General features: G+C 37.3%; 1 protein-coding gene across 17 annotated transcripts in view; it reads left to right on the top strand.

The window, feature by feature from the left end:
* MEF2C (myocyte enhancer factor 2C) overlaps nucleotides 1-24,713 on the top strand; it is a 152,678-nt gene that overhangs the window by 104,786 nt on the left and 23,179 nt on the right. For 12 of the 17 annotated variants that reach the window (XM_030324428.1, XM_030324436.1, XM_030324395.1 and 9 more), the window contains exons 4-6: nucleotides 5,543-5,686; nucleotides 14,893-15,079; nucleotides 17,373-17,420. In XM_030324428.1, coding sequence (XP_030180288.1) covers nucleotides 5,543-5,686; nucleotides 14,893-15,079; nucleotides 17,373-17,420 — 379 coding nt within the window. Of the gene's footprint in view, nucleotides 1-5,542; nucleotides 5,687-5,745; nucleotides 5,884-14,892; nucleotides 15,080-17,372; nucleotides 17,421-24,713 lie in introns of all 17 variants that reach the window. The other 5 variants (XM_030324502.1, XM_030324484.1, XM_030324462.1 and 2 more) reach the window with 3 other exon arrangements.

Genomic DNA, 24,713 nt, shown 5'->3' with positions numbered 1-24,713 from the left:
TTGTCTAATTAAAGTCTACCTAGTGATTGTAGTAACTTTGCAGTATTTTAATGTGTCTTTTCATTTCTATATTAAGAACAAAGAAGAACTATGGAACAGGAAAGATAGTGCAGACAATGCTTACAGTTTTGGTAATTAAAACCTATGGAGAAATTTCTTTCTATCTGATCTTTCCCCTGTCTAAGTAATCTGTGCTAGAAATCACACACACACACACACACACACACACACACAGCACATATTATAGGACAGTTCAAAGATTTTTAATTTAAATTTGTGCTGCCTGCTTCTCTAAAACATAAGTGCACCAAACAGTGTCTGTGTGTAATAGGTTTTCACTAATTGCTGACGGTATTTTAAGTGAAGGAAGTCCGTGCGCACAGATCGCCCTGATGGCCACTCCCCACGGGGCTCAGGGCTGCTGGGACTAACAAGGCACTTGGGAGCAGCACACAGCTGTGGGACCCTCAGAAACTTCACTTACAGGCAGTGTCCACTTCAGCTGCACCTCCTTTTCCTATATGGATTTACTACTTTCTACAGATTATTCTGCTTGCTAAGAGCGGGTGCTTATTTTCATAAAGCTATGAAAGACAAGCGCGAAAATGATTTAGAATGAAAGAAAAGGAAACTACCTTTTCTAAGTTGATGCCTTTTTTTTTTCTTGGCTTTTGTGTGAACATGACATTCATGCAACTAGCAGAGATAATTCCTGACACGTCAACCCTCTGAAGTAAGGGTAATGCTAGCTGTACAAGAAAGGTTGATTATTTGGCTTTTAAGAAAATTAATGAGTATTTGGGGGCTTTTAGCAAAAGGATTTGAAATTGCTGCTGTAGAGCAGGTAGGTACAAAGAAAGGAAGATGATGAAGATATATATTCTTGAGGACTAATACTGCAGGCATGGAAAGAAGTTGAACGATTGGAAGCTTTAATCTGTGATGGTGGCTCTAAAAGAAACTTAATTTTATGTAGATAGCAAAAATATAAAATATATAGCTTCATTTAATTGAAAAAGACCAATAACTTAGTTATTTCTGTATTACTAACAAGAAACAATTAAAAAAAGGGAAATCAGTTTTAACCATTGTATACAGAAGGGATTTGATAACATAATGCCTAAGATGAGAAATGAGAGCTCCATGTGGCATTCTTTTTCATTTACATTCCTTTCAGTAACGAAATGGAATCTGTTCCCTACATCTATTTCATTAGAATTTTTGAAGCACCTGTCACCTATCATCATCAGTTTATATGTATTTCAAGTTGTCTTGATGAACAAATGTACTAATGCAGGGTCCATATGTCCACATGTCTGGGAGGGGAGATTCCACGTGGTTTTTGGATTACCTGTCTGGACTCCTTTTCCCGTTTATTGTTTGGAGTATGTCACCTTCTGTCAATCTAATTACTTCTCTAAGAAACGGCTGTTCTCAGCTCACTGCATGACAATCTCTGCCTTGTGAAAACATCCCAGAAGCCTCTGCAGTCAATTGATCTACCCCAAAAGTGTCACTCTCACATGGAAAGTTGAATTCAATGTACAGACTCACTCAAGATTTACAGAGTTCTCTGAGGGAAGATTTTCTTTAGATACGTAGCCAGAGAAGCTGGTTTCAGTAGATCTCTTGCCTTCTCTTGACATACAGAATAAATCTTTTCAAAACGTAGTCAGCTGACACAATATATACAGCCAAGACTTCTAGCCCCTGTAATAATAATGATGATGATGGTGATGATGATTTAAGTGCCTACATTACCTGACCAATAACATTTGTAAAAGATCAGAGAAGCTTTCAAAGACCAGAGGCAGAGATTTTGATTAAAAAAAAAAAAAAAAAAAAAAAAGCCTGAAGAATAATGCTTATTTACCCAGTTAGCAGTCCCTTTAGTTTATACTGACTGTTTATTACTGTGATAAAGACAGACTTGGCTGAATCTAACAGTAATTCTTTTGCCATCCCCAAACAGCTATAGATTTTTAATATAATAAAGATAAGACTGCCCATACAGTTCCACATTCACATGATAGTATTTAAGTTTGTGCCATCGCATCCATTTTCAGAGCTTTTTAATTCTACCATAATCATCTGTTCTTGGCAGAAATGTGGTCTACAAGCTCTCAGTTGAGGATAATATTTTTGAACAATTTTTTCAGTGTTCTAGTTATGTGATTATGGGAACTTGGAACTCAGCATTAATTTGCTCTTGGATTTTGTATTTCTATATCTCAGAATGCCCCCCTGTTTAAATAATGCAATTTAACTTGAAATAAGACTGCAATACACCTTTCCCTCTTAGAGATATTTCATTACTTAAATACTGGTGATATTCAATGAAAGATAATGTAATTAGATACAAAAAGAATTTATTAAGAGAAAAGGAGCCTCTGTTACCCTTCTCCCTCACCGTTGTTTCCTTTGTGACTTCATGGCATTAGCTTTGTTTGCTTAACAGTTTATGTAATTCTTTAGGTACAAAATGAGCTCTTGATCTAATTGATTTTTTAATCCAAAAAACTGATAAGTGCTTTATTGAGTAATAAGCATTCCCACTCTAAAATTTGACATCTAAGAAATACCAATATTTTAGCAATATTCTCATTCTTAAAGTTTTCCCACAGCCTAATTTTTAAATTTTTCTGCCTTGGGGTGCCTGGGTGGCTCAGTTGGTTGAGCGACCGACTTCGGCTCAGGTCATGATCTCACAGTTTGTGGGTTCAAGCCCCGCGTCGGGCTCTGTGCTGACTGCTTGCTCGGAGCCTGGAGCCTGCTTCAGATTCTGTGTCTCCTTCCCTCTCTGCCCCTCCCCTGCTCACGCTTTGTCTCACTCTGTTTCTCAAAAATAAATAAAATGTAAAAAAAAAAAAAAATTTAAAATAAAAAAATAAAAATAAATTTTTCTGCCTAATTTATTTCAGCGTTCACTCTACTGCTATAGTCACATATGAGTGGGAGACATCTATTCCACATCCCTCACTTTACGAGTGTGGGAAAGGCTGGGCAGGGGAAGGTGGCCCCACGTCGCTCACCGCAGGAGCCTGAAAGGCCAGTCATGCTTGGCCATGCTGGTTTGAGACCCGGCATGAGGTTTCCCTAAACTCTTCATGAAGCACTTGTGAGAGATAATGAGTTAACATTTGTGGAGATCTTTCAATGAACTGTAATTGATGTTTGAATTTTTATAAACCGAATGCAGTATCTCCCCTCAAAAGCTTCATAAGAATATTTAGCACACATGTATGTGCCAGATGGATAGTAATGACAGTTGATAGGCCTCTCCTAGCCCTTGCGTTCTGTTGTCAAAAATCTGCACATCAAAACAACTATAATTTTTACAATAAGATTTATTGGGTAATTTTTTAGGGTGCACATTGAAGAATCTACTGTCTAGATAAGACTATAAATTAATGTTCTATAAGATAAGATTTTAAACTGAAGGTTTACATAAGAATATTCCTATTATGCCTTATAGAAATATAGGCAGATTTTAAAAATTCTCAGATAATATTTTCTTGACCTGACATCTTTCCCTACAAAGGTGAGTTTTTATGAAAAATATGTGGAGTATGATGCAAGGCACTGCAAAATTATTCTTAAAAGCTCAAGGATATATGGAGATCAAAGCAGAAACATCATAATATAACAAATAGTTATCACCCAGAAGAATATGCTTGTGGTTGAGATAATGCTAACAAAACAGCCTAAAACAGGAAATTAAGTTAGTGAATAAAACTATTATTGTAATGTATTGTGACATTCTTTGTAATATTATTTTAAGAACTCTCCAGAGGTATTTATTCTGGATAAAAATGATGGCTATAGATCTGTGGTAGGGGGACAGGTGGCCCCACCAATTATAAATTCCCAAAGATTATAAATGTATATATATATTATCATCTTGTGTCAAAATACTCATTTTAATATTCAAACATTATACCACATAATAAGCTGTAACCATATGTTTATTTGTTATATTATACCACAATAACATTAATAAATATTTACAGAGCTGCAGTGTCTCATAGATGTATTAGAAATTGTAGCTCTCTTAGTTTGATTTTAAGTGAAACTCTTTAGTGCCTCAGAAAAAAGCTAATTTTAAGTGTTACATTTGTTACACATTGATAAGAGCCAAGGAGTTTAAATTGTTAAGACTGACACTCCCTTTATAACTCACGTTGTTTTATTTATTTTCCCCAATTGCATGAATTAAAGATGGAGTGTTATCTCAGCTTTGAATTCCTTAGCTTGATGTCACAGCTTTTGCTTTATTTGTATGTGAATTCTGTCTTTAATAAAGATGAGCTCCGCTGAACTTTCCATTAATGAGAGACACTTACGTACCCAACTCTTTAAAAACGATTTTGGTAGTACCAGGAAAATTCAGAAATGTTGCCAGTCTATTAATAATTGACACGGCATGCTGTGTGATTAATCAGAAGTTTTATGATCTCTAAAAACATAACATTTTCTTTGTAAATCAGATGATGTACAATTAACTTGACAACCATCAGTTAAAAGGAAAGAGAGAGAGAGAGAGAGAGAGAGAGAGAGAGAGAGAGAGAGAAAGTAAAACTCAGGACTCCTGACTCATACTTTTTCCATGTTACATACGTATTTATCCTTCTGTGACAGCTGAGACTAGACCAGACCTACATTCAGGAGACAGGAGGTTCAGGATAAGGCACCGACTTTTCACTTTCATGTGTCAGGAGACAGTCTCAGGGTGACCTTACTCAGCTGGAACCAGGAAGAACTTTTGCTAGTTTGATAGTTGTTGACTTAGGTACCTACTTTCAGCATTCTCTGGCTTCCTTATCCAGCTGATGGTAAGCTAAGCTCAGGTGTTGCGACTTTTCTTTCAGCCTATGTTTAGGCAGGTAACTTCTCAGCATTACCACTCTCAATACATATTTTCACAAGTATAGAACTCTAAACAAACTACACAGAGGTAATTCTCCTTACGATCACAGCGTCTGAACATTCTCACTGGGTACTTCGTGAGAATATGAGCTGGGTTCTCTTACGGCATTTTGCTGTCAAGTGCATATCCTAAGGGGGTGGCAGGACACCATGAGTACCAACGATTACGCTAAACCCGAACTAGAGCTCTGTTTCTGACATTTCTGCTTTTGTCGTGATCACAGATTCTGAAATCATTGTGTAATGCCCTAATTTCTAGTTTTCCTGTGGGAAGATAGTGATGCAATTTGCCACCTTACTCGTATTCTTCTGTAATTGTCTCTCACTGGATGTTTGAAGCGTGTATGAATTCTGTACCATGAAATTTCAGCCCTCATGCCATCTTTGTTTATTGACTGAATTTGGTTGTAAGCGGAATATTGCCCTTTTATTTTTCTGTAACTAGCAATGAGTGCACTTTTGAAATCACTCATGGGTTCTCTCTATGGTTTCTTTAATGTAAAAAAGTGTATGTAATAAAAACCCGAAATACTGGACAGCTTGAACTTCTATAACACCCCTGAATGTCTCTTACAGCCTCTGTCTAGGTTTGAACTTTCCAAATTATGTATTTCAGACGTTGAGAAAGAAGGGCCTTAATGGCTGTGACAGCCCAGATCCCGATGCAGACGATTCAGTAGGTCACAGCCCTGAGTCTGAGGACAAGTACAGGAAAATTAACGAAGATATTGATCTAATGATCAGCAGGCAAAGATTGTGTGTAAGTACTCGGAACACCCTTCATTTTTTTTACTCTTGATATTTCTCTGAACCTGGCAGGCCTTGAACAAGAAAGAGAACAAAGGCTGTGAAAGCCCCGATCCCGACTCCTCTTATGCACTCACCCCACGCACTGAAGAAAAATACAAAAAAATTAATGAAGAATTTGATAATATGATCAAGAGTCATAAAATTCCTGTAAGTACCAAAGGTAGATGGCTGGTCTGCTGATAACCGCTGCAGTAACATACCTTAACCCTTTCAGTGATGACTTTCTGTAAGAAGCATTGGAAAGTCAAACCAATAAAATAGCCATCTCACCCCACAGGGCAGTGCATTTAGAAAGCAAACCCCGAGGGATGCTGAAATTATGTAATCTAAAAGAGTTGCCATCCAGAAGTTCATTCAGAGGTAGAATATTTTCAGGAAGAAGAGAAAGATCTATGCAACATGCCCTGAATTTACACAATCTTTTAAACACACAGCTCACACAAATCACAGTGCACTAGTAAAACGCTGGAATGTCCTTCTGAACAAGCTTGAGGATTTACTATAGAACATACGTATATTTGTACTGAGACCAGATACACGATGGGAGCCACAGTTCTCTCATGTAAACTGGCCATCAGCCCCCCAAAGAAAAGCTTGGTTCCAAATAAAGCTGCTTCAGCCCCTCTCCCTAAACATGAGATTCAGCAACAGCACTGAAGGGTTAAAGCTAATGCTCGCTGCAGGGAAACAGACTGCATGAAAACCTAATGGTAAGATTTCAACATGTTTGTGTGCTGGGGTGATTTTAAAGCTTTATCAGAATATTCGCTTTGCCTACACCAACATTTTCCATGCTTTAACATTTGGCTAAATTTTGTCTTAACCAAGTCAAAAAATTTCTAACAATCAATCATATGCCTTGCCAGATATTTAAGAGAAATAACTCTGCATGTATTATTTTGTTTGCCCACAGAATGAGGGGAAACGTACATACCTTTTATTATATTCTGTCATCAATCAAATGATGTTAATTTTATGACATAAAAGTGATGAAACTCAGAGGCTCACATGCTTTCTGAATAACCAATGTTAGTGTCTGAAACCCTCATTTTATACAAGCTCTTCAGTGGGTAATTAATTGCTTTCTCAAAAAAAGAACATTTTTTGTAAGTTAGCAAGATACCCTAAACTTGAGGGTTGGGAAAGATTCGGCAGTGAAAATATGCCTCAGCAGTTATAAGTGCAGATATTTGGGGACAAGAGCTCTAGGCTAAGTCCACAACTACACTCACAGGATAAATTAATGCCTTACACATAGTAGGTGTACAACCAACCTGTGTTGAATTAAAAGGAACACTTTAAAAGTTATTTATAAAATGTATGAACATTAAACTTTCTATCTTCATCAGTATGTCTGCTTCTTTTGTTAAGTGAAATAATGTCAGCGGAAGAGATTTTGTTGAATCATTATTAATACATTGTATCATGAAAGAAAGCTTAAGTGCCTTAAATTCTTAAAGGTTTCATAAAACCGACTACTGTATACAACACACCCACAGTGGGCACTTTATTCAAAAATAACATATTTCCCATCAGATGCAGTCATGCATACCTGTCATACCCAGAATTCTTATGTGATAAAATACCCATTGAGATTTTATTTTGCCCAGAAGAAGGAAGAAAGCAGTTCCCTTGAGCCAGTTTTTTAAATGTTTACTTATTTACTTTTGAGAGAGAGCACAAGCGAGGGAGGGACAGAGAGAGAGAGAGAGAGAGAGAGAGAGAGAGACCTAGAATCTGAAGCCGGCTCCAGGTTCCCAGCGGCCAGCTCCGTGCCTGACATGGGGCTCGAACCCATGAACCGTGAGATCATGACCTGAGCCAAAGTCGGACACTCAACTGACTGAGCCACCCAGGTGCCCCTCCTTTGGGCCAATTTTTAGTTCTTACAGGCTGAGTTTCTCCAGCTATACAATACACTGTTTAGAGCTGCCAGGCACAAAGGTTTGTGAATAGAAGATTGTTGGTGTCTGCGACAGGAGGAATCCCCTGCACAGCTAGGAAAGAGCAGTAGTATGTGTATTACAGCGGATCACTCTCCCTGGCCATGTTCTTAAATGTGTATGAGGCTTTAACCCCCGAAGCTCTGGGAGAATGCCCATATTTGCACACTGGATCCTTTTTCCCATGCTTTAGGAGTAAGAGGTGTGATGCATACCTCAGCTCCCTTGCAGTATTTCATCCCGTCCTGTAAAGAGTTCAAAATCAGGATACATGATTTCTTAAGAGGTGCAGTGGTGTGTGGTGGGGGATGAAAACCACATGAGAGTTTAGAGGTCGGGCTGTGAGAAGGACTACACAGCTCCTAGCTGTGCCGCTGAGTCTTCCTCTCTGTAGTAAGTGCTTCAGCCTCCACGATGAAAAGCGCAGTTTTCGCACATCGCTTTCAGTTGCTGGAAGTAAATTTTGTTGAAAGTTTCCACAGCTGCTAAAACATTTACAGCAGGGCAAGGACACTCTGCCCTTTGTATGTAGGGAGTGTCTCCACCTCTTTAAAAACATTACAAGACTGTTTTTCTATTTCAAAGACCCGGTTTGAAGAGTTTCCCTTTTAAAATAGAAAATTTAATATTGCAAGCGCCTGTTACGATATAATTTATGCCCATATTCCTCAATTACATGAAATAATCCATGGATGATTTGGAATCTTGTTGACCAGCATTTCCTCACGCGGGGCTTGCCACGGTTCATGCTGGGCATCACAGCAAGAAAGAACAGTTCCATTTGAGGAACCAGGAATTAGGAAATGGGCTGAAGGAAGGAGGGGTGGTTGCAAGATTGGTTGAGAGAGAACAGGAAGGGAGGAAGTGGAAGGAGTATGTGTTTTCTTCAAATAGCAGACTGTGAAGACCAGGAAACACTGCTGTAAGTAGGAGCAAGGAAAGAGTTAAAGGCCTGGAGATTATCTGCAAAGGAGGAATGCTCCAGGGAAGGAAAAGATCAGAGGTATCAGCGATGGAAGTAAAATGGCAAAGCTACTCCAGGAAGGGGAGGATGGGATCGGGACAGGAAGAGCACAGAGTTACAGGTAGACCCGTGACCTAGTTAAGGGGGTAGATGGGCAGAGTGAAGCTGACTGTACCACCACCTGGTGACTTCTCTGTTTTGTATTGAACTTAGCGTCTATAGATAGTGAGGTGGGGCACTAAGTGCTGAGAAGAGGACCAAGAACGATGAAGGTATAGACATTGCGAGAAAGCGAGAATGAGAAGGGAATGAGCAAGTACAGGCCAGAGTCGTCAGGCAACCTTGCGGAGATTTGGATATCAGCAATTAGTAGTCACTAGTCAGCAGAGTTGTGTGATTTGTTTTTCTCCCCCCAGTTCTCAGCAGCGTGGGAATGGTTGATCGAAAGGTAAGGGAGTGTCATTCATGGCCCAGTAAAGGGATTCAGTTTAGCCATTCACATTAAATAAAAAAGGGCCTGTTAACTAAAAATATTTTATTAAAAATATTTTATTTGACTTTTTATTGGACTTTTCCTTGTGGTAAGTTTGGGAAAATAGTGGGTTTTGGGTAAGAGTTCAGATACCTTTCTGACCACGATGACTCACTTCAGCAACCATGATCAGTTTGCTCAGGGATAGACACTAAAAGCTTTTTTTGCTGTCATGCCTGTGTCTCTTATGCAGGACTGGCATTGTGGGCATGTGACCTGTGCAGTTACACAGGGCCCTGCCCTCAGAGGCTTTGCCATCACCATCTTGAAATTCTTCATAATTTTTTAACAGGAGCCCTTCATTTTCATTTTGCCCTGAGCCCTGCAAAGTACATAGCAGTCCTGCCTACAGCATTTTATTTAATCACCCCAAATTCCCTCTTCCTTCCTGTCTCAAGTATTGTAAAATTTGGAGCCTGGCCCTGAGATATTTGTAAGTTTGGAGTTCTTAACTATATTCTGGCTTTCAATTTTTAGACAAAAATATTTTAAATAGATGCTTCTAATTTCCCTAATTTTGAAAAGTCAAGAAGAAAACAAGTAATGACAAATTCCTGTAAACATTTATACATTATTGTTGCCTTTGCATTCCCTAAAACATTTAGAGCTGGTTCATCTCTTTATGTTTGTAAACACTTCATGTCTCAGATCAGGTCAAGGGAGATTAAATGACTTGCCTGGTTCAATGGCAATTTATTACACAACTAGACTACAACTGAGATTTCTGATAGAAAGTAAGTTGTTCTTTCTGAGTCTCTGCATTGTCTCCTTAGTGTGCTCATTTTTAAGCTTATAATTCTACTTTAAAACTGTGTAACCAGTTCCTAATACAGATAAAGAAGCAAAAGAAACAAAGCAAAAGGTTTAATGCAAAAGGTGTTAGCATGTTATTATGAAGTGTGATTTTTTGAAGTATGCTTTGATATCAGAGCTCTACTGACCACTGTGTGGCCATTCACAAGAGAATTTTATACTTATCATCGAAATTGTTTACAGTTCAGAATGCTGGAAACTGAGTAATTCTTTGGGATGATGGTCAGAGGAAGAGAGGAGTAAAGAGATTTTCACTGAACTGGTTATTAGAGTGGTTCAGAATTTATTAAATAATTATTAAGAATCCTTTTTATTTTGGATGTGCATGTAGTGAGGGGAAATGGGCTTTGCTCTCTACAGAGATGCAGTCAACACTCTGTAGAATGTTCAGGAGAGTAGTTTGATAGCAGATCCTTAAGTACCCAGCAATAGATAAACACTTAGAAACACTAATAGTGAATACAAATTAAAACACTCATAACTAAAAAACAGCTTTAAAATACCAAACCTGTGGGGCGCCTGGGTAGCTCAGTCAGTTGAACGTCTAACTCTTGATTTCAGCTCAGGTCATGATACCAGGGTCTCAGGATCAAGCCCCACATTAGGCTCTGCACTGGGTGCGGAGCCTGCTTAAGATTCTTTCTCTGTCCCTCTGCCCCTCTCCCCTGCTCACGTGCTCGCTCTCTCTCTTTCTCTAAAATAAAAATTAAAAAATAAAACTAAAATAAAATACCAAACCTGAGTAAATATGGAAGAGGAGGAGTCTTTAAGGTTTATTTTTTCCTAAGCACAGAGCTCACTCCAACAGGGATGCTCACCCACATTTCATAAGAACCCCATTTTAGCTCATTATTTTCATGGTACACAAATAAGCTGTTAACATGAAGCCCATACTCACTTCACAGTATCATTTCTGACTGCAATATTTTATTTCTCTCCAAAAACTTATACTGTGTTACACAATGATTTAATTGAAAAAGCAATAGGCTCAGTCACTTACTAGTTAGATGATCTTGGGCCACTTAATCTCATCTATTTAAAAAGGAAAGGATTATATCTTACAGTGAAGGGATGTTGAAAGTGTTGGATCATATAATGTGTGTGACTTATATAGTCCAGTGCCTGCTTGGTAATAATACACAGTAAATTGTAAGCTTGTATTTTCATATTAGTATAGTGTCTTCCTAAAAACCCTCCTTTAATGAAAAATAGTCAATTCATATAACAAATATTAGACTAGGCTCTGCATTACCTTGCAGCAAAAGAGCTTTAAGAGCTTGATGAAAGGGGACATTATTTGGCCAACATCATAAGTAATGTTACAAGGGAAAGAAAAGCAAGAGAAAGAGATCAAGAGATGGATGGTTGGTTGGTAGGGCAAGCTGTATGATTAAATAAGGTGGTCAGGGTGGGCTTCCTTGAGAAGGCCAGATTTTGAGCAGAAAACTGAAGAGGTGATGGAGTTAGCCATGTACATGAGGCAAAAATGAAGGAGGGAGGAAGAGGACAATAGGAAACCAGATAATGAAGCCTAGCGAAAGCTGGAATTTATAGGACCTTATAGAACATTGGAAGAAGCTGGGCTTTACTACGAGTAAGGTGGGAGCTTCTCAGGGTTTGAAACAGAGGGGTGTTATGATCTTACTTGGGCTTTAAGGGATCTGTTCAATTGCTAGATCAAGAATAAAAAGGAGAGCAAGGATAGAAGCAGGCAACTCTTAAGGAAGCAACTGCAGTGATCAAGGCAACAGGGGATGATGCTGGAGACTTTAGAATGAGAGGTGGTTGGAGAGTGGGTATGTTGGAAGTTAAGCCAATAGGATTTCCAGATGAAGTGGGTGATGGGGAGAAAGTGAAGATTCACGGGTAACTCCAAGGATTTTATTCTGTGCCTTTGGAAGCATTGAGCTGTCATCAGCTGGAGATGAAGAGAGGTGTGAGTGGAGGTAGGTTGGAGTTGGTTTTGAGATGTCTATTAGACTAGACATGAGACAAGTAGAAATATTGAGGTTGTTGTTGGATATGCAAGGCTGAATCAGGAGAGAGAGCTGAACTGCAGATAGATAAAGGACCATGCTACTCTTAAATTCAGAGAGCAGAGAGAAGAGAAAGAACCAGCAACAAAAATGGAGAAGGAGAGCCATCGAGGTCAGTAGGAGGGAAAGTTCAGGGTCTTGAAAGGAAAGGAAGTTTGTCAAGAAGGAGTGACCAGCTGTGTCCCAAGTTGAGGCCTGAGGACTTACCATTGGAAAGTCAATAATGACTATGACAAGAGCATTTTCAGTGAAGGGGCAGAGGAAAACATTTTAATGGAATGAGCTGAGAGAACACACTGCTGTATTTCAACCCAAATTATAAAAGCAGAACTGCCATTGGTGACATGAGTTTTCAAGATGGTGAACAATTCTTAATGAAGTTCTTTACAAAACGAAGTTAAATATTCCCTCAATGCACACAGTAATTGCATTTCTGGAAATTTCAGAGTGTAATAAAATCTGTGTTTCAATGTATAGAAATACCTTGTGTTCGTAGAACAAAGTTACTTCTGACTCACATCATTGGAAATGGGTTTTTTTCACACATGAATGTGCAGAGGGGCTTTGGAAAGTTGAATGGGGTAAGAGATGTTGTGTTGAACTGTCCCACATATAATAGGATATACATCATATCTGCCTACCTACCCAGAAAATACCAGCCACACACCCCCAATCATTGTGACACCCAGAAATTGTCTCAAAGATTTCCAAAGTGCTCCCTAAGGAGATAGTCCACCCCTGAAGAGTACCACTATTCTAGTTCTAGAGAGTCACTATTATGGCTCTGGTGGGAAAGGTGGAATTGAAGGGAGTTTAGTAAAAGGATTATTTGTCGATAGGTAGCGTTCCGTGAAACCCAAAGGAATAGTGAAGTATATTAGGGCTTACAACCTGGAAGCTGTTAGCACATCTAGGCCTGAAGAAGAAAGAGGAGAGAAAAGAAACCAGAGCACACAGAGCAACACCTAAGTCTATGAAGATGGGACCCAAAAAGAGGCATGACCTTCACTAGTCCACCCATGGCTCAGCAGGGAGGGAGCTACAGTAGAAAAACACCATGATTGCTCTCCTATTCTCCGCACTTCTGCTGGTCCCTCCACTGGTCCAGCTGAAGCCAGAGGGCAAGAAGAGCCAGGCAGATGCAGGCTGGAGAGTCAGCCTCCTGGGCCCACAGCAGTGAAGAGGGTGGAGAGTGCTTCTGGAGGGGCAAATGGAGAAGACCTAGCACAGTACTTATCTTTGTTTCCTTAGGTATTCTAAGTAATTCCTATGTGGCCTTTGACTATAGGAATACAGTATTTCATTCATTGTCAGACATATATTTTACAGCATACACCAATAGTTTTTGTTGTTTAAAAGGCTCTAGAAATTTGGGGATATATTCATTCTTTGATGTGTTATCAAATGTTTATATTTCATTATATGACAATGTTTATCCAAAAGTATTTTTGTTACTCTCTTTAAGATAGTGTCTTAATAAAGAATGACTGTTTTAATAAAGCATGTGAACATTTTTATTTTCCTCTAAAATAGTGAGGAATCAAAGACATGTAAAAGAGTTATGAAACATTTGCTTCTGTCAATATTGACATGTCCAGATCATGGAAAAAAAGAAAATAGGACAAATAAAGTATAAGAGAACATCAGCATAAATAGAAAGTAGTAGTGAATTCACCATCAGGATAAACAGCTTCTGCAGAGTATGCCATATGATGCAGGCCAGCCAATGAACCAGTAAAAGAAAGTTGATTTTAAGATTACTGAAAAAAAAGGTAAAAAAATAAATAAAAATAAAAACCTTTCAGTCACATGCACATGTGCTTTTAAACTGACACAGTGGCTTATTTGAGAATACTGAGGGAATGTTCTATATAAACCCTGTCTCTAATATATATATTAGATACACACATAAACACGCACATAAATCCATTTTTTAGTAAGAATGCTGTATGCTCTGACACCATGAGTCCTCTGGCAATATATTCAAACAGTGTTTTCATTTATAATGTTAATTTTTCTTTTAGAAAAAAGGAGGTAGGGAGTTGTAAGTATGATTACCTAGTACAAGCAGAAAAATAAGCAAGATTTTGCTTAAATTGCTAAAATAATACCAAAATATCAATAATTAGGACCTGACTACTCTAATTAGGTACCCACACAACTTCAGGTCCCTAAATATTTGCTCACTTTCTCACTTGAGATAGAGGTCTTTCCATTTGTCAGTGTCAGTATATCCCAAAATGTGAAGTGTAACATACATTATGAACTATCATTTTAAAATATGGATCATTGAATGATACATGCTCTGTTGAATTCTGGATCTTAAAATGTCTATTATCTTTAGAGTTACTATCAAAAGACAGACTTTTAAAAATAATAATTAATGTATATGTGCTATTCACATGCCTGGAGATGATTTTATATCATTAAACTTCTGCATAAATATGCTTCAATAAGCAATTAAACTGAAGACTCTGGTTTGCATTTTAATCCTCCTTTTTCTCTGTGAAGTCATCACAATCGTGTACCTTTGATCTTGCAGTCATTTCTGGCACCAGATTCAGACATCACAAATGAACAATTATTACTTAATAGAATGGAATTCAAAGACAATGGAGTCTAATGAAATGGGGCTTTGTTTTAAACAAAAGTGAAACGTTTTCTAATAGTTGCAAAGAAAGAGTTCTAAGCCCATTAAAGAAATCAATTTATGATCTGAACATGTTGAGAGCTCTTCTTAATGGTCTTCTAGACACCAAGCAGCTTGGAATTTAAAAATTTTCTAGGAAAAGTAAAGGCTGCCTGTCCTTGAGGGCTTCTGTTTCTCTTCTTTCCTTTTACACATATTTTTTTTTTCTGCTCCTACAGGCTGTTCCACCTCCCAACTTTGAGATGCCAGTCTCCATCCCAGTGTCCAGCCACAACAGTTTGGTATACAGCAACCCCGTCAGCTCACTGGGAAACCCCAACCTTTTGCCACTGGCCCACCCTTCTCTGCAGAGAAATAGTATGTCTCCTGGTGTAACACATCGACCTCCAAGTGCAGGTAACACAGGTAGGTCCTCATGAGGACACAATGTTAGCAAATCAGTAGAAGGAGCCACTCTAGGCAAGATGTTGACTTTTTCAGTTTTCCATTTGTTATGTTCCTTCGTTGCTTAATAGCCCTATTTTAGGTCTTTAACCTCGTTAGCCTGTCTTGTGAGATCTTTCATAATCTGCTGTTTATCTGTTCAGACCATCTATCACCAACCTCTCATGTGGCTATATTTTAACCACATGCTTTCTCAAACAGAAAGTAGAATATCCTGTCTCCCGTCTTTTGCTTCTGCTCTTCTCCCACCTAAAATGCCATTTTCCCTTTTCCTCTTAGCCAGATATCACCCCATTCTGTGAAATCTTCCCCTCTGTCCTCTGATAACATTTGTGCCATTTAGTTATTTATTATTTTGATCAATTTTTATTACTTATACAGAAACTTATACCACAAAGCATTTAAAATGGAAAAGAAATGTGATAAAATAGCGTAACTTCTAAGAAGTGTGAAATAAAAATAAAAAGAAATGAAATTAAGAGCCCATCATAAGAACATATACACCTGCCACAAATTCGTCTCAGTGCTTCTAAGAAATCCCTACTGTTGTGCAATTCACAGTGTTCCAGAGAAAAGAAATCAGTGGTCAGAAAAAGTTCAGCCATTCTTCATACTCAGATCAAGCAAAACACACTATGATGTGCTATATTGAATATGTGTCTGTTTCCCCACTGGATTTAAAGAACCTTCTTGAAGGGAAGAAAGTCTTCCTGATTTGCCAGCTTCACAGTTGGAACTAATTAGATGCATATTAAATACAACCAAACAATTCCTTCACATTTCCAAAAGAAGCACCAAAAATAATTGTATTTCTAAATCATACATAGCAAACCATTATACATTACATGTTATTTTTTTTTCAAGGTTTTTTATTTATTTTTGGGACAGAGAGAGACAGAGCATGAACGGGGGAGGGGCAGAGAGAGGGAGATACAGAATCGGAAACAGTCTCCAGGCTCTGAGCCATCAGCCCAGAGCCTGACGCGGGGCTCGAACTCACGGACCGCGAGATCGTGACCTGGCTGAAGTCGGACGCTTAACCGACTGCGCCACCCAGGCGCCCCTACATGTTATTTTTTAAAAAGCACTCTGTAGGAGAAGTTTAATATGTCTCAGGCACACATAACTCTATTAAAAGCAGTTTATTCACAGAAGACATTTTCCTTGAGAAAACTTCCATATCTGCCTTATAATTAAAACTAAACATGTATTACTACTTAGTACGGAAACCTTATATAGAAAATATAACCAAAATAGCCAAATAATAAAATCTTGCTAAATCTTGAGTCTGAGAGATATGTATAAAGGACTTCATTATGCCATTCTCTCTACTTTTGACTGTGATTGAAGTTTTTCATAAGAATTTTCAATAACTGTATGTTATTCCTTTCACGTCATACTCAAATGCAGTTGAATTTCCTGTTTGATAAACTCATGCTCATTTTTTTTTGAAATTTCATACTTTATTTCCAAAATATTATTTGTTTGGAAATAATAAACATTTCTTAAAACATAATGAACATTTTCTTCAAATTCCAAAAAAAGAACCAACAAATAATTATGGAGTATCTCTTAGAATCCATTAGAAAATAACCTAGTTGATACTCTGTTCTTTTGGCTAAATCTTGTTCCTTAAAAACTAACAGTAATTATTATTTTCAATATCTTACTGAAACTTCCCAGCTCTTATATTTTAACACTGCCAAATGTTAATGTACTTTTTTAAGTTAGCAGTGAATAAGCATACCTTTCTAACTTTTTAGCCAATGAAACCCATTTTATGGTGTCAGTAAGGAAAATTCAGGCAATAAATGAGGTCATTCACTGTGGGTAGGTTCATGAAATGACCAAAGTTCTGGACAATTAGCATTTTACAAAACTAATTATAGAAAATATATTTACAAAGAATTAAACATCAAATATATGGTTATTTAAATATATAGTAAACCTTACTCTTTTTTTTTTTTTACTTTCAGTAAAACATCCAAAAATAAAATTTCAGAGACCATTAAACACTGGATTTTTAAAATGTAACCTTTGTTAGAAAGAAAGATTCTGCAAAATGTCAGTGATTGAATGTAGGTTTAATGTTTGAGCACAGCATGTCATAATAAAACAAATGTCAGCCTTCCACCTTATTTTACAAATTTAGGACTCTTGGGAGAGCCAAAATACTGTGGTTGCTAAAAGTAAAGTGTGTTGTTTTGTGGGCCTTTAGCCTTTTCTCCTTTTGATCTTCCCCTTTAATCCATAGGTGGTCTGATGGGTGGAGACCTCACATCCGGTGCGGGCACCAGTGCAGGTGAGTAGACTTCTGTATTACAGCAAGTGTCATTGTTCAGGGTTCCTTTACTGGGTGATTTGCAGGAAGTAAGTCTTTTGAACAAAGTAGAGAGATCTGTGAGATGCATGGAAAAATGGCCCCAAGAATTTCTAAAGCATTTTTATGAAGCAGGAGGGGATGGATAGTAACTTAGAAGAATACTGTTAACCAGAACTTTTCTTAATCAAACTTCAGCTAGTCAACATAATCAGAATTGAAAGCTCTGATCAAACCAATTTAATCCTGGATGCCATCTCTGGATGCAGAAGTACCTTCAGCAAGCCTTGCCAATTGAATTCTGTGTTAATCATTTCACATTTAATGTGAATCTCTCTCCACCCAAAGAAATACCAAACTCCTGTACGTTTACTTCTAAAGGAGAATACATTTTTAAAAGGAGAAAGTGAGATTATAACCATTCAACAATATTGTTAATAAAATAAAGCCAATTTTGGCATTAAAATGAGCTCCTAGAGAATAGGAATACAGTGTGCCCCCAAAAAAGCTCTTTAAATATATTATACTCTTAAGAACTTCTTCCACTATGGCCAGTCACACTTCTCCACAGTTCCATATTAATTCATACTATTGTGATTATTGAGATTGATGTCATTTTCAGTGCAGAGATAAGACAGCACAGTAGTTTTTAATGCTCACTGCAGCTCACTATTGGCATAACAAGTAACCATGGTAATTCCTGCAGCTGTAACATGCTGTACATTTAAAATAGTACAAGACAGGCATGAATGACACAAGGTTATGTTTGAAATGTCAAAAACATCCAAGCTTATTGAAATATCCATGGACAACCTAATTAAAATATTTTGCCAGGGTCAAATTTACTAGCCTGCTAATTTTAAGAAAGAAGATAAAGAAAATCAGCATACAAAAACATTTTTATAAATATATCCACTTGGGAGTAATGTTTCTCCCTTCTGATATTGGCTCTGCATTAATTCAGTGACTAATGAAGAAAAAGTACTAGAACTACACAGTGAATTAACAAACAGAATCAATGGCACTAGCCTCCTATTTTATCTATCTTTTAAAAATTAAGTAGAGGCAAATTAATGAATAAACTCCATATACTATCTTGCTGAACAGTGAAATGAAGTACTCATTTTTCCCCTGAAAAATACTTTGAGGTTTGTAGCCTCAAAATTACAAAACCAGATCAAAGCCAGACCAGTGTTTCTTGGATTCAAGCCTCTGCCAAAACTATGGTTAGAGAGAATGTTGGGGACTAAGAATTGGGGCTGTCACAAAGACCAAGAAAAAAGATAAATTTAAAAAATGGTTTAGATGTTATGATATTTTATCCAGTATCTCGATGCTTTTATAGGAACAGCCAATAGTGGTGATTAAAGTTATTAGAAGTAGTAAAAAAATATATGGGGGGGATGGGTTACTTCGCCTTAATGGAAATAGACTCTTGTTTCTACTTAATAGCTAAAATGCTTTAGGATTCTCTATTGAAAATAAGAAGTGTTTGGTTGTTCAATTATGCTGTCATTGTCAATTCTCTGACAGCCCACTAAGTTTAATGGCCCTCCAGGGAGAGAGAAGATACTCAATCCTGTACGTGTAAAAGTTAGCCACATGTATGGCTATAGCGTCATTGAACTAAAAAAATCTTACGAGCTTAGCAGATTTATCTTCCTACTTCAGGACCTCTGCCATAGACAGAAGAATCTTCTGCTTCAAAAATAGAAGGAAACAAGAAGGATTGCTCCATCCTGATATAATAAACATTATATCTGGATGAGTGTATCTCGTAGCCATGAGCATGTAACTTTCCCAGTTACTATAGACTTCTGAAAAGGTTATTTCCCCACTTTTCAAAAATAGAGGAAGCAGCCCTTTGTAGCTCTGGTTCCACAAACACCTGTTGCAGATGCCATTTAGTAGGCTTCAGCTTAGCTGTCATGTCCTGCTACAGGCTCAACCATCTTCCCCTTCTTTCTCAAACCCGCCAGTATCATGTGTCAAAGCTGAATATATCTGTGCTGATGTCAGAGAATCACATAACACCAGGGGAAGCAAGGCCAGCCAGAATGTCTCTGCATTTTCAGAAAAGAAAACTAAAGCAAAATGACCAAAAGGTATCTTCCAAATTTTGAATATTGTCATTGAAATTCAAGGTCTCAGATAAAGTTAGAAACTCTGAAGCCAACTGTACATAATTACTTTTCAGTCTTTGTAATTTTTATTCAAAATCAAATCATCTCAACCTGTAAAGAGGAGAAAATACCATGCAAAAAAGAAGTAAATTTAACATTTAGTATGTGCTTATAAATACCAAGAGACCAAAAAGATAAGCATTCTCTTTTTTCAGCTCAGCTTGATGATAAAGTATAACATCTTTCCCATCCAATCCCCGAGCTATACCTCTCTCTCATTCCATCATCCAGTGAATCAAGTCTTACAAACTCAGCCTCCAAGGTATTTCCTAAGTCTATTCTTTTCTCTCCATTCCTGTCCCAATGCCTTGGTTCATGTTCATAGCAACATTCCAGGGCTGTTTCCAGAGCCCCCTAATTTGTCTCTCTGCTTCACATTGTACCCCACTCCAGTCTCCCCATGACTGATTAGCCTTTCTCATCATTCATGTGCCTAAAATCCAGCAATGCCATCCCATCTCTTTCAGAATTAACCATGGGCCTCTTATCTCTGGCCTAGCCCTCATCTCCATTCTTAAACTTTTCATTCTGCCACGGCCAGCAAGAACCCTGCACTCTAATAATAGCAGACATTTAAATTGCTCTTACTATGTGCTTTATAAAAAGTAACTCATTTTTTCTCATTATGGCTCTTTAATGCAGATACGCATATTATACCCTTTCTATAGATGGGGACACTGAGACACAGAGAGGTCAAAATAATTGCCCAATATGGAACCCAGGCAGTCTGTCTCCAGAGTCCATACTCTTAACCACTTCATTGTGCTGCTGCTTTCCAAATAGCGTGGAGGCCACCTGCCTTCATGTATGCATTCTTGTGCTCCTTCCCCTCAACTTCCTCTTGATCCTGAGCATTCCTTGTCATCCCTCAGAATTCAGTCCAGCCATTCAGGAAATTTTTTCTTCTGGAAGGAATTATGCATCTCTTTTCTTCCATGGCAGCCTGTGACCACATCACTTACCTCATTGCATTGCAGTTGCATGTCTGGGCATACATCTTCTTCTTTTTGTTTTAATGTTTATTTTTGAGAGAAAGAGACAGAGCATGAGTAGGGGAGGGACAGAGAGAGAGGGAGACACAGAGTCTGAAGCAGGTTCCAAGCTCTGAGCTGTCAGCACAGAGCTTTACCTGGGGCTCAAACCCACAAACCGCAAGATCATGACCTGAGCCAAAGTCAGACGCTTAACAGACTGAGCCACCCAGGTGCTCCTGGGCACACATCTTTCCCCGGATTCTCAGCCCTCAAGGGCAAACTGTGTCTTTCTTACTCAGTTTGGATTCCCAACACAACACATAAGACATAGTCATGGCAGATGCTCCATTAATGGTTGTTAGCTGAATAAAGGAAAAAAATGATCTACTGGTTATAAATTGTAATCATGTTGATGCAAAAAAATGGAAGAATACTTCAAAGAAATGTTAATTTTAAATATGAAAAGATAGACCCTTGATCTGTAGTTTACAAAAATAATGTATTCTTCTGATACTTATACAATGAATAGTGAATTGTTTGATTAAATGGATGAGCAACATTGACCAATAAGGTTTTACTCACTTTTCTATCATGCTAGAAATCTAAAGAAATGATATGCTGCAGTAAATGAAATGTGTGTTGGTACCTCAGACCATCACAAATCACCTCTTAAAAAAAATAACCTCTTATCACTTAAATTGAAGCAATTTCAAAGATAAAGGCAAATGGTAATTAAGAAGTAACAGGATAGGTTTGCACTCTTGGTATAGGGGAAGTATACAGCAGGTCACTATATAATACATTAGTAGTAGTGGCATTTCTAGGTTTCAGTTCAGTTATTCATCCACTACTTAGTCCTTTCCTCTCAACCACCAAAATCGGAAGACGCTGCTTTTCAAATTATATTTTGTCATATCTCTGTGTATTAAAACCTTTAACATGCTAATCTTAGTTGTTATTGAGGATTGTTAAAATCGAGCTCGGTTGAGGTTTTATAATCATTAGATTTGGGAGAAATAAGAGGTAAGCATTCTCTTTTTCAGCTCAATTCGATGATAAAGTATGGCATCTTTCCCACTCAGTCTGTGAGCTACATCGTGTGTTGGCTCCGCCTCAGGGCCTCTTGTGCACGTACAGACTGATGTGGTACACGCACAATAATGCCTTGTGTTGGATTATTCACTATCCTATTAGTACCCTTTGTTTTCACTTTGATAACATAGTTGTTTTTTATTGTGTAGGAAGTACCAGTATGCTCAAGGATTCATGATTGAGACAAAAGAAAGAGAGAAAGAGAGAAGGGGAGGGATAGAGAGAGAAAGAAAGGAGAACCCTTTAGGAATCTCTTTGAAAATTTAGAATTTTACAATTTACATAGCTATTTGACAATAAGGCAAAGGAGATTTATGTATATTGGTTAATAATTTTAATTGGCATTTATTGTAAATTAGATATAATTTTATAAAAAAGAAACTAACAGCTGTTTCCTTATTTTGATTGTTAATTGTTTACTATTTTATGCATTTGGTTGTCAAGCGTTGTCACTTCTGGAATGCTTAATTTATATCAGCTAAATACATGGAGACTCGATGGTGACAGTGTACTGCTGTGGATGAAACACTGAGCAGTGAATAAGGAGCCCCGGCTTCCAGGCTTTGAAAAGACTCCATCTAGCACGATCTTACGCTGTGACTTTGAACCTTTGAACTCAGTACACATATTGGGGATAAGATACAGATATCTTTAGCGCCTTCTTACACCCAATGTTTTATGATTATATGATCATAGAACTTCACTTACATGACTTTCTTTGTAATTCATTTAGTATTGAAAAAGAAAAATTTAGCATCTTATAAAATAGAACTCAGAAAAGGAAAAATATCATACAATGTTTTAATTATCCTGTACCAGTACCATTGTTTTGCAAGTATTTGTTTTTTGAGAATACTTATCAAAAATTTCTTGGCTGACTTTCTTATCAGCCAAAAAGACTTCTCTGCAATTCTTACTCAGTGATTTAAAATATCAGTAAAGTAGTTAAAAATTCAGTCTAAAAGAATTGGCTTTAACAAGTTTACATTTTTGTAATCTAACAATACACAGATTCAGACTGTAATATTCAAGAAAGAGAGATGGATGCCATTTAATTGCTTTCAAACAAGAAAACTACTTTTGTTAGTATAAAATACAACTTTATATTACTTTTTTTAAATACTGTTAAGCAGCATGTGAAAAAAATCCAAATTAATAGTTGGATTCTTGTTTTGAAAGTATTATTCCGTTAGTTTGAATTATTCTGAATAAAAATTCTAAATTCATTTGCAGTTTTACCTTGGGAATTCACCCAAAACATAAAGATCCAACAGCATTGCTTTATTATTATCTGTGAAATTAACTAACAACGATATTTTTAATCCAAACCAAGGTTATCTAGAATTATTGAAAAAAAAAATACTTAGTCCCCTAGTTGGATAATCTACATCAGGTGATACTTAGCCATCGCCAAGAAAATCAGTAGCCACTTTCCATATACAGGACCTGGAAAATTATAAACTGTACCTTGACACCATTCCTTAGGGGCCAATGTTGAAGTGGGAGAGGCAAGTCAAAGAGACAACAAATGAATGTTACAGGCAAGGTTAGGATATCATAAAATCTGCTTTCAACCCCTTTAGTTTAACTTAGTTCTTTGTTTTAAATTTTTTAAAGTTTGTCTATTATTGAGAGAGAGAGAGAGAGAGAGCAGGGGGCAGAGAGAGGGAGACACAGAATCCAAGGCAGGCTGTAGGGTCTAAGCTGTCAGCACAGAGCCCGATGTGGGGCTGGCACCCACAAATTGTGAGATGGTGATCTGAGCCAATGTTGGACGCTTAACCAACTGAGCCACCCAGGCACCCCTAGTTTAACTTAATTCTTAAGGAGTTTGATTTCTGCAGAGAAAAACAAAATTTCAAATTATAGCTCCCTAGATGAGTGTTTAGCAGATTTTAGAGCCCTTAGGGTATCATGATTTCTGTCCTCACAATTTGTATATTTTTTATCCCCATCTTTCTATTATATTCAGTAAAGCAACGTAAAAATTTGTCTCTTCACTAATATCCCATTGATTTAACCTGATAGTGTGACTAGTAATAAAACTTTGGTCATTTGTAATATTAATACAAGCGGTTTAATATTTCCCCCTAAAATACTACTTTACTCAGCATTTGTCTTTTTTTCTTTTAACAGTTCTTTTTCCTCACACACTGTTGGTTTTTCTTCTCCTTGTTTTTGGCATCATCGTAAGATTTTATTTGGGGATACTACAGAAAGGAAAGCTCTTTTCAAAATCATTAGTGATATGAAATTGTGCATCCATGGAGAGGAGATGCTGAAGAAGGGATGTGGTTAAAAAAGCCCCTCTTTTGGAAATCAGTTTTTTACCTACCAGGGACTTTCTGGGGCTTCAAGGCTGTTGGCCAAGAGTGTAATTTGCTGTTTTTAGACAAACTTTTGCCAGTCACTTAAATTTTAAGTTTAAAATTCGAGTGTGTTCACTGGACTCTCAATTCAAAGAGTGTTATAGTCATGATACAGTCTCGTTTAAAAGAGTAAATCAAATACATTCCTTTAGTTTACTTTAAAGGAAACTGTATTGTACCCAAACCTGGACAATTTCAATTGATAACCTATGGATGTGTCCACAGGATGCTTTACTATTCACTGTGTTTATTTATTATTGTTCCATTTTAATTGTTTTAACTGAATTTTTTACTCGTTAACTGTTTACTGAACACTGTGCCCTCCTGTCACAATTTCTTGACCTTGCCCTCCATTTACAACCTCCAATTATGACGAAGAACTGATTATGCTGTATTGGTAGTGTAGGGAGAAAACAACCTGTGATACTATTATAGGTTATTATAATGTAGTAATAATGGCAAATCTAAATCTGTGGTCAATTTCCATATTCAAAGATCATAACATTAATTTTCATAACAATCATGAAAAAGGACCCGGGTTAGTTTAACCTTAAGCAGCTCAGAGAAATCTACAAGATGGTGGAGCAAATTCTTGCGCAAGCAGTAATTGGGGGAAATATTCCTGAGGCAGATATTCCAAGAAATAAAATAACCAAT

The sequence above is a fragment of the Lynx canadensis genome, chromosome A1 (assembly GCF_007474595.2).
Source record: "Lynx canadensis isolate LIC74 chromosome A1, mLynCan4.pri.v2, whole genome shotgun sequence".
NCBI lineage: Eukaryota > Metazoa > Chordata > Mammalia > Carnivora > Felidae > Lynx > Lynx canadensis.
The sequence above is the reverse complement of the archived record's forward strand: the minus strand, read 5'-3'. Positions and strand labels throughout refer to the sequence as shown.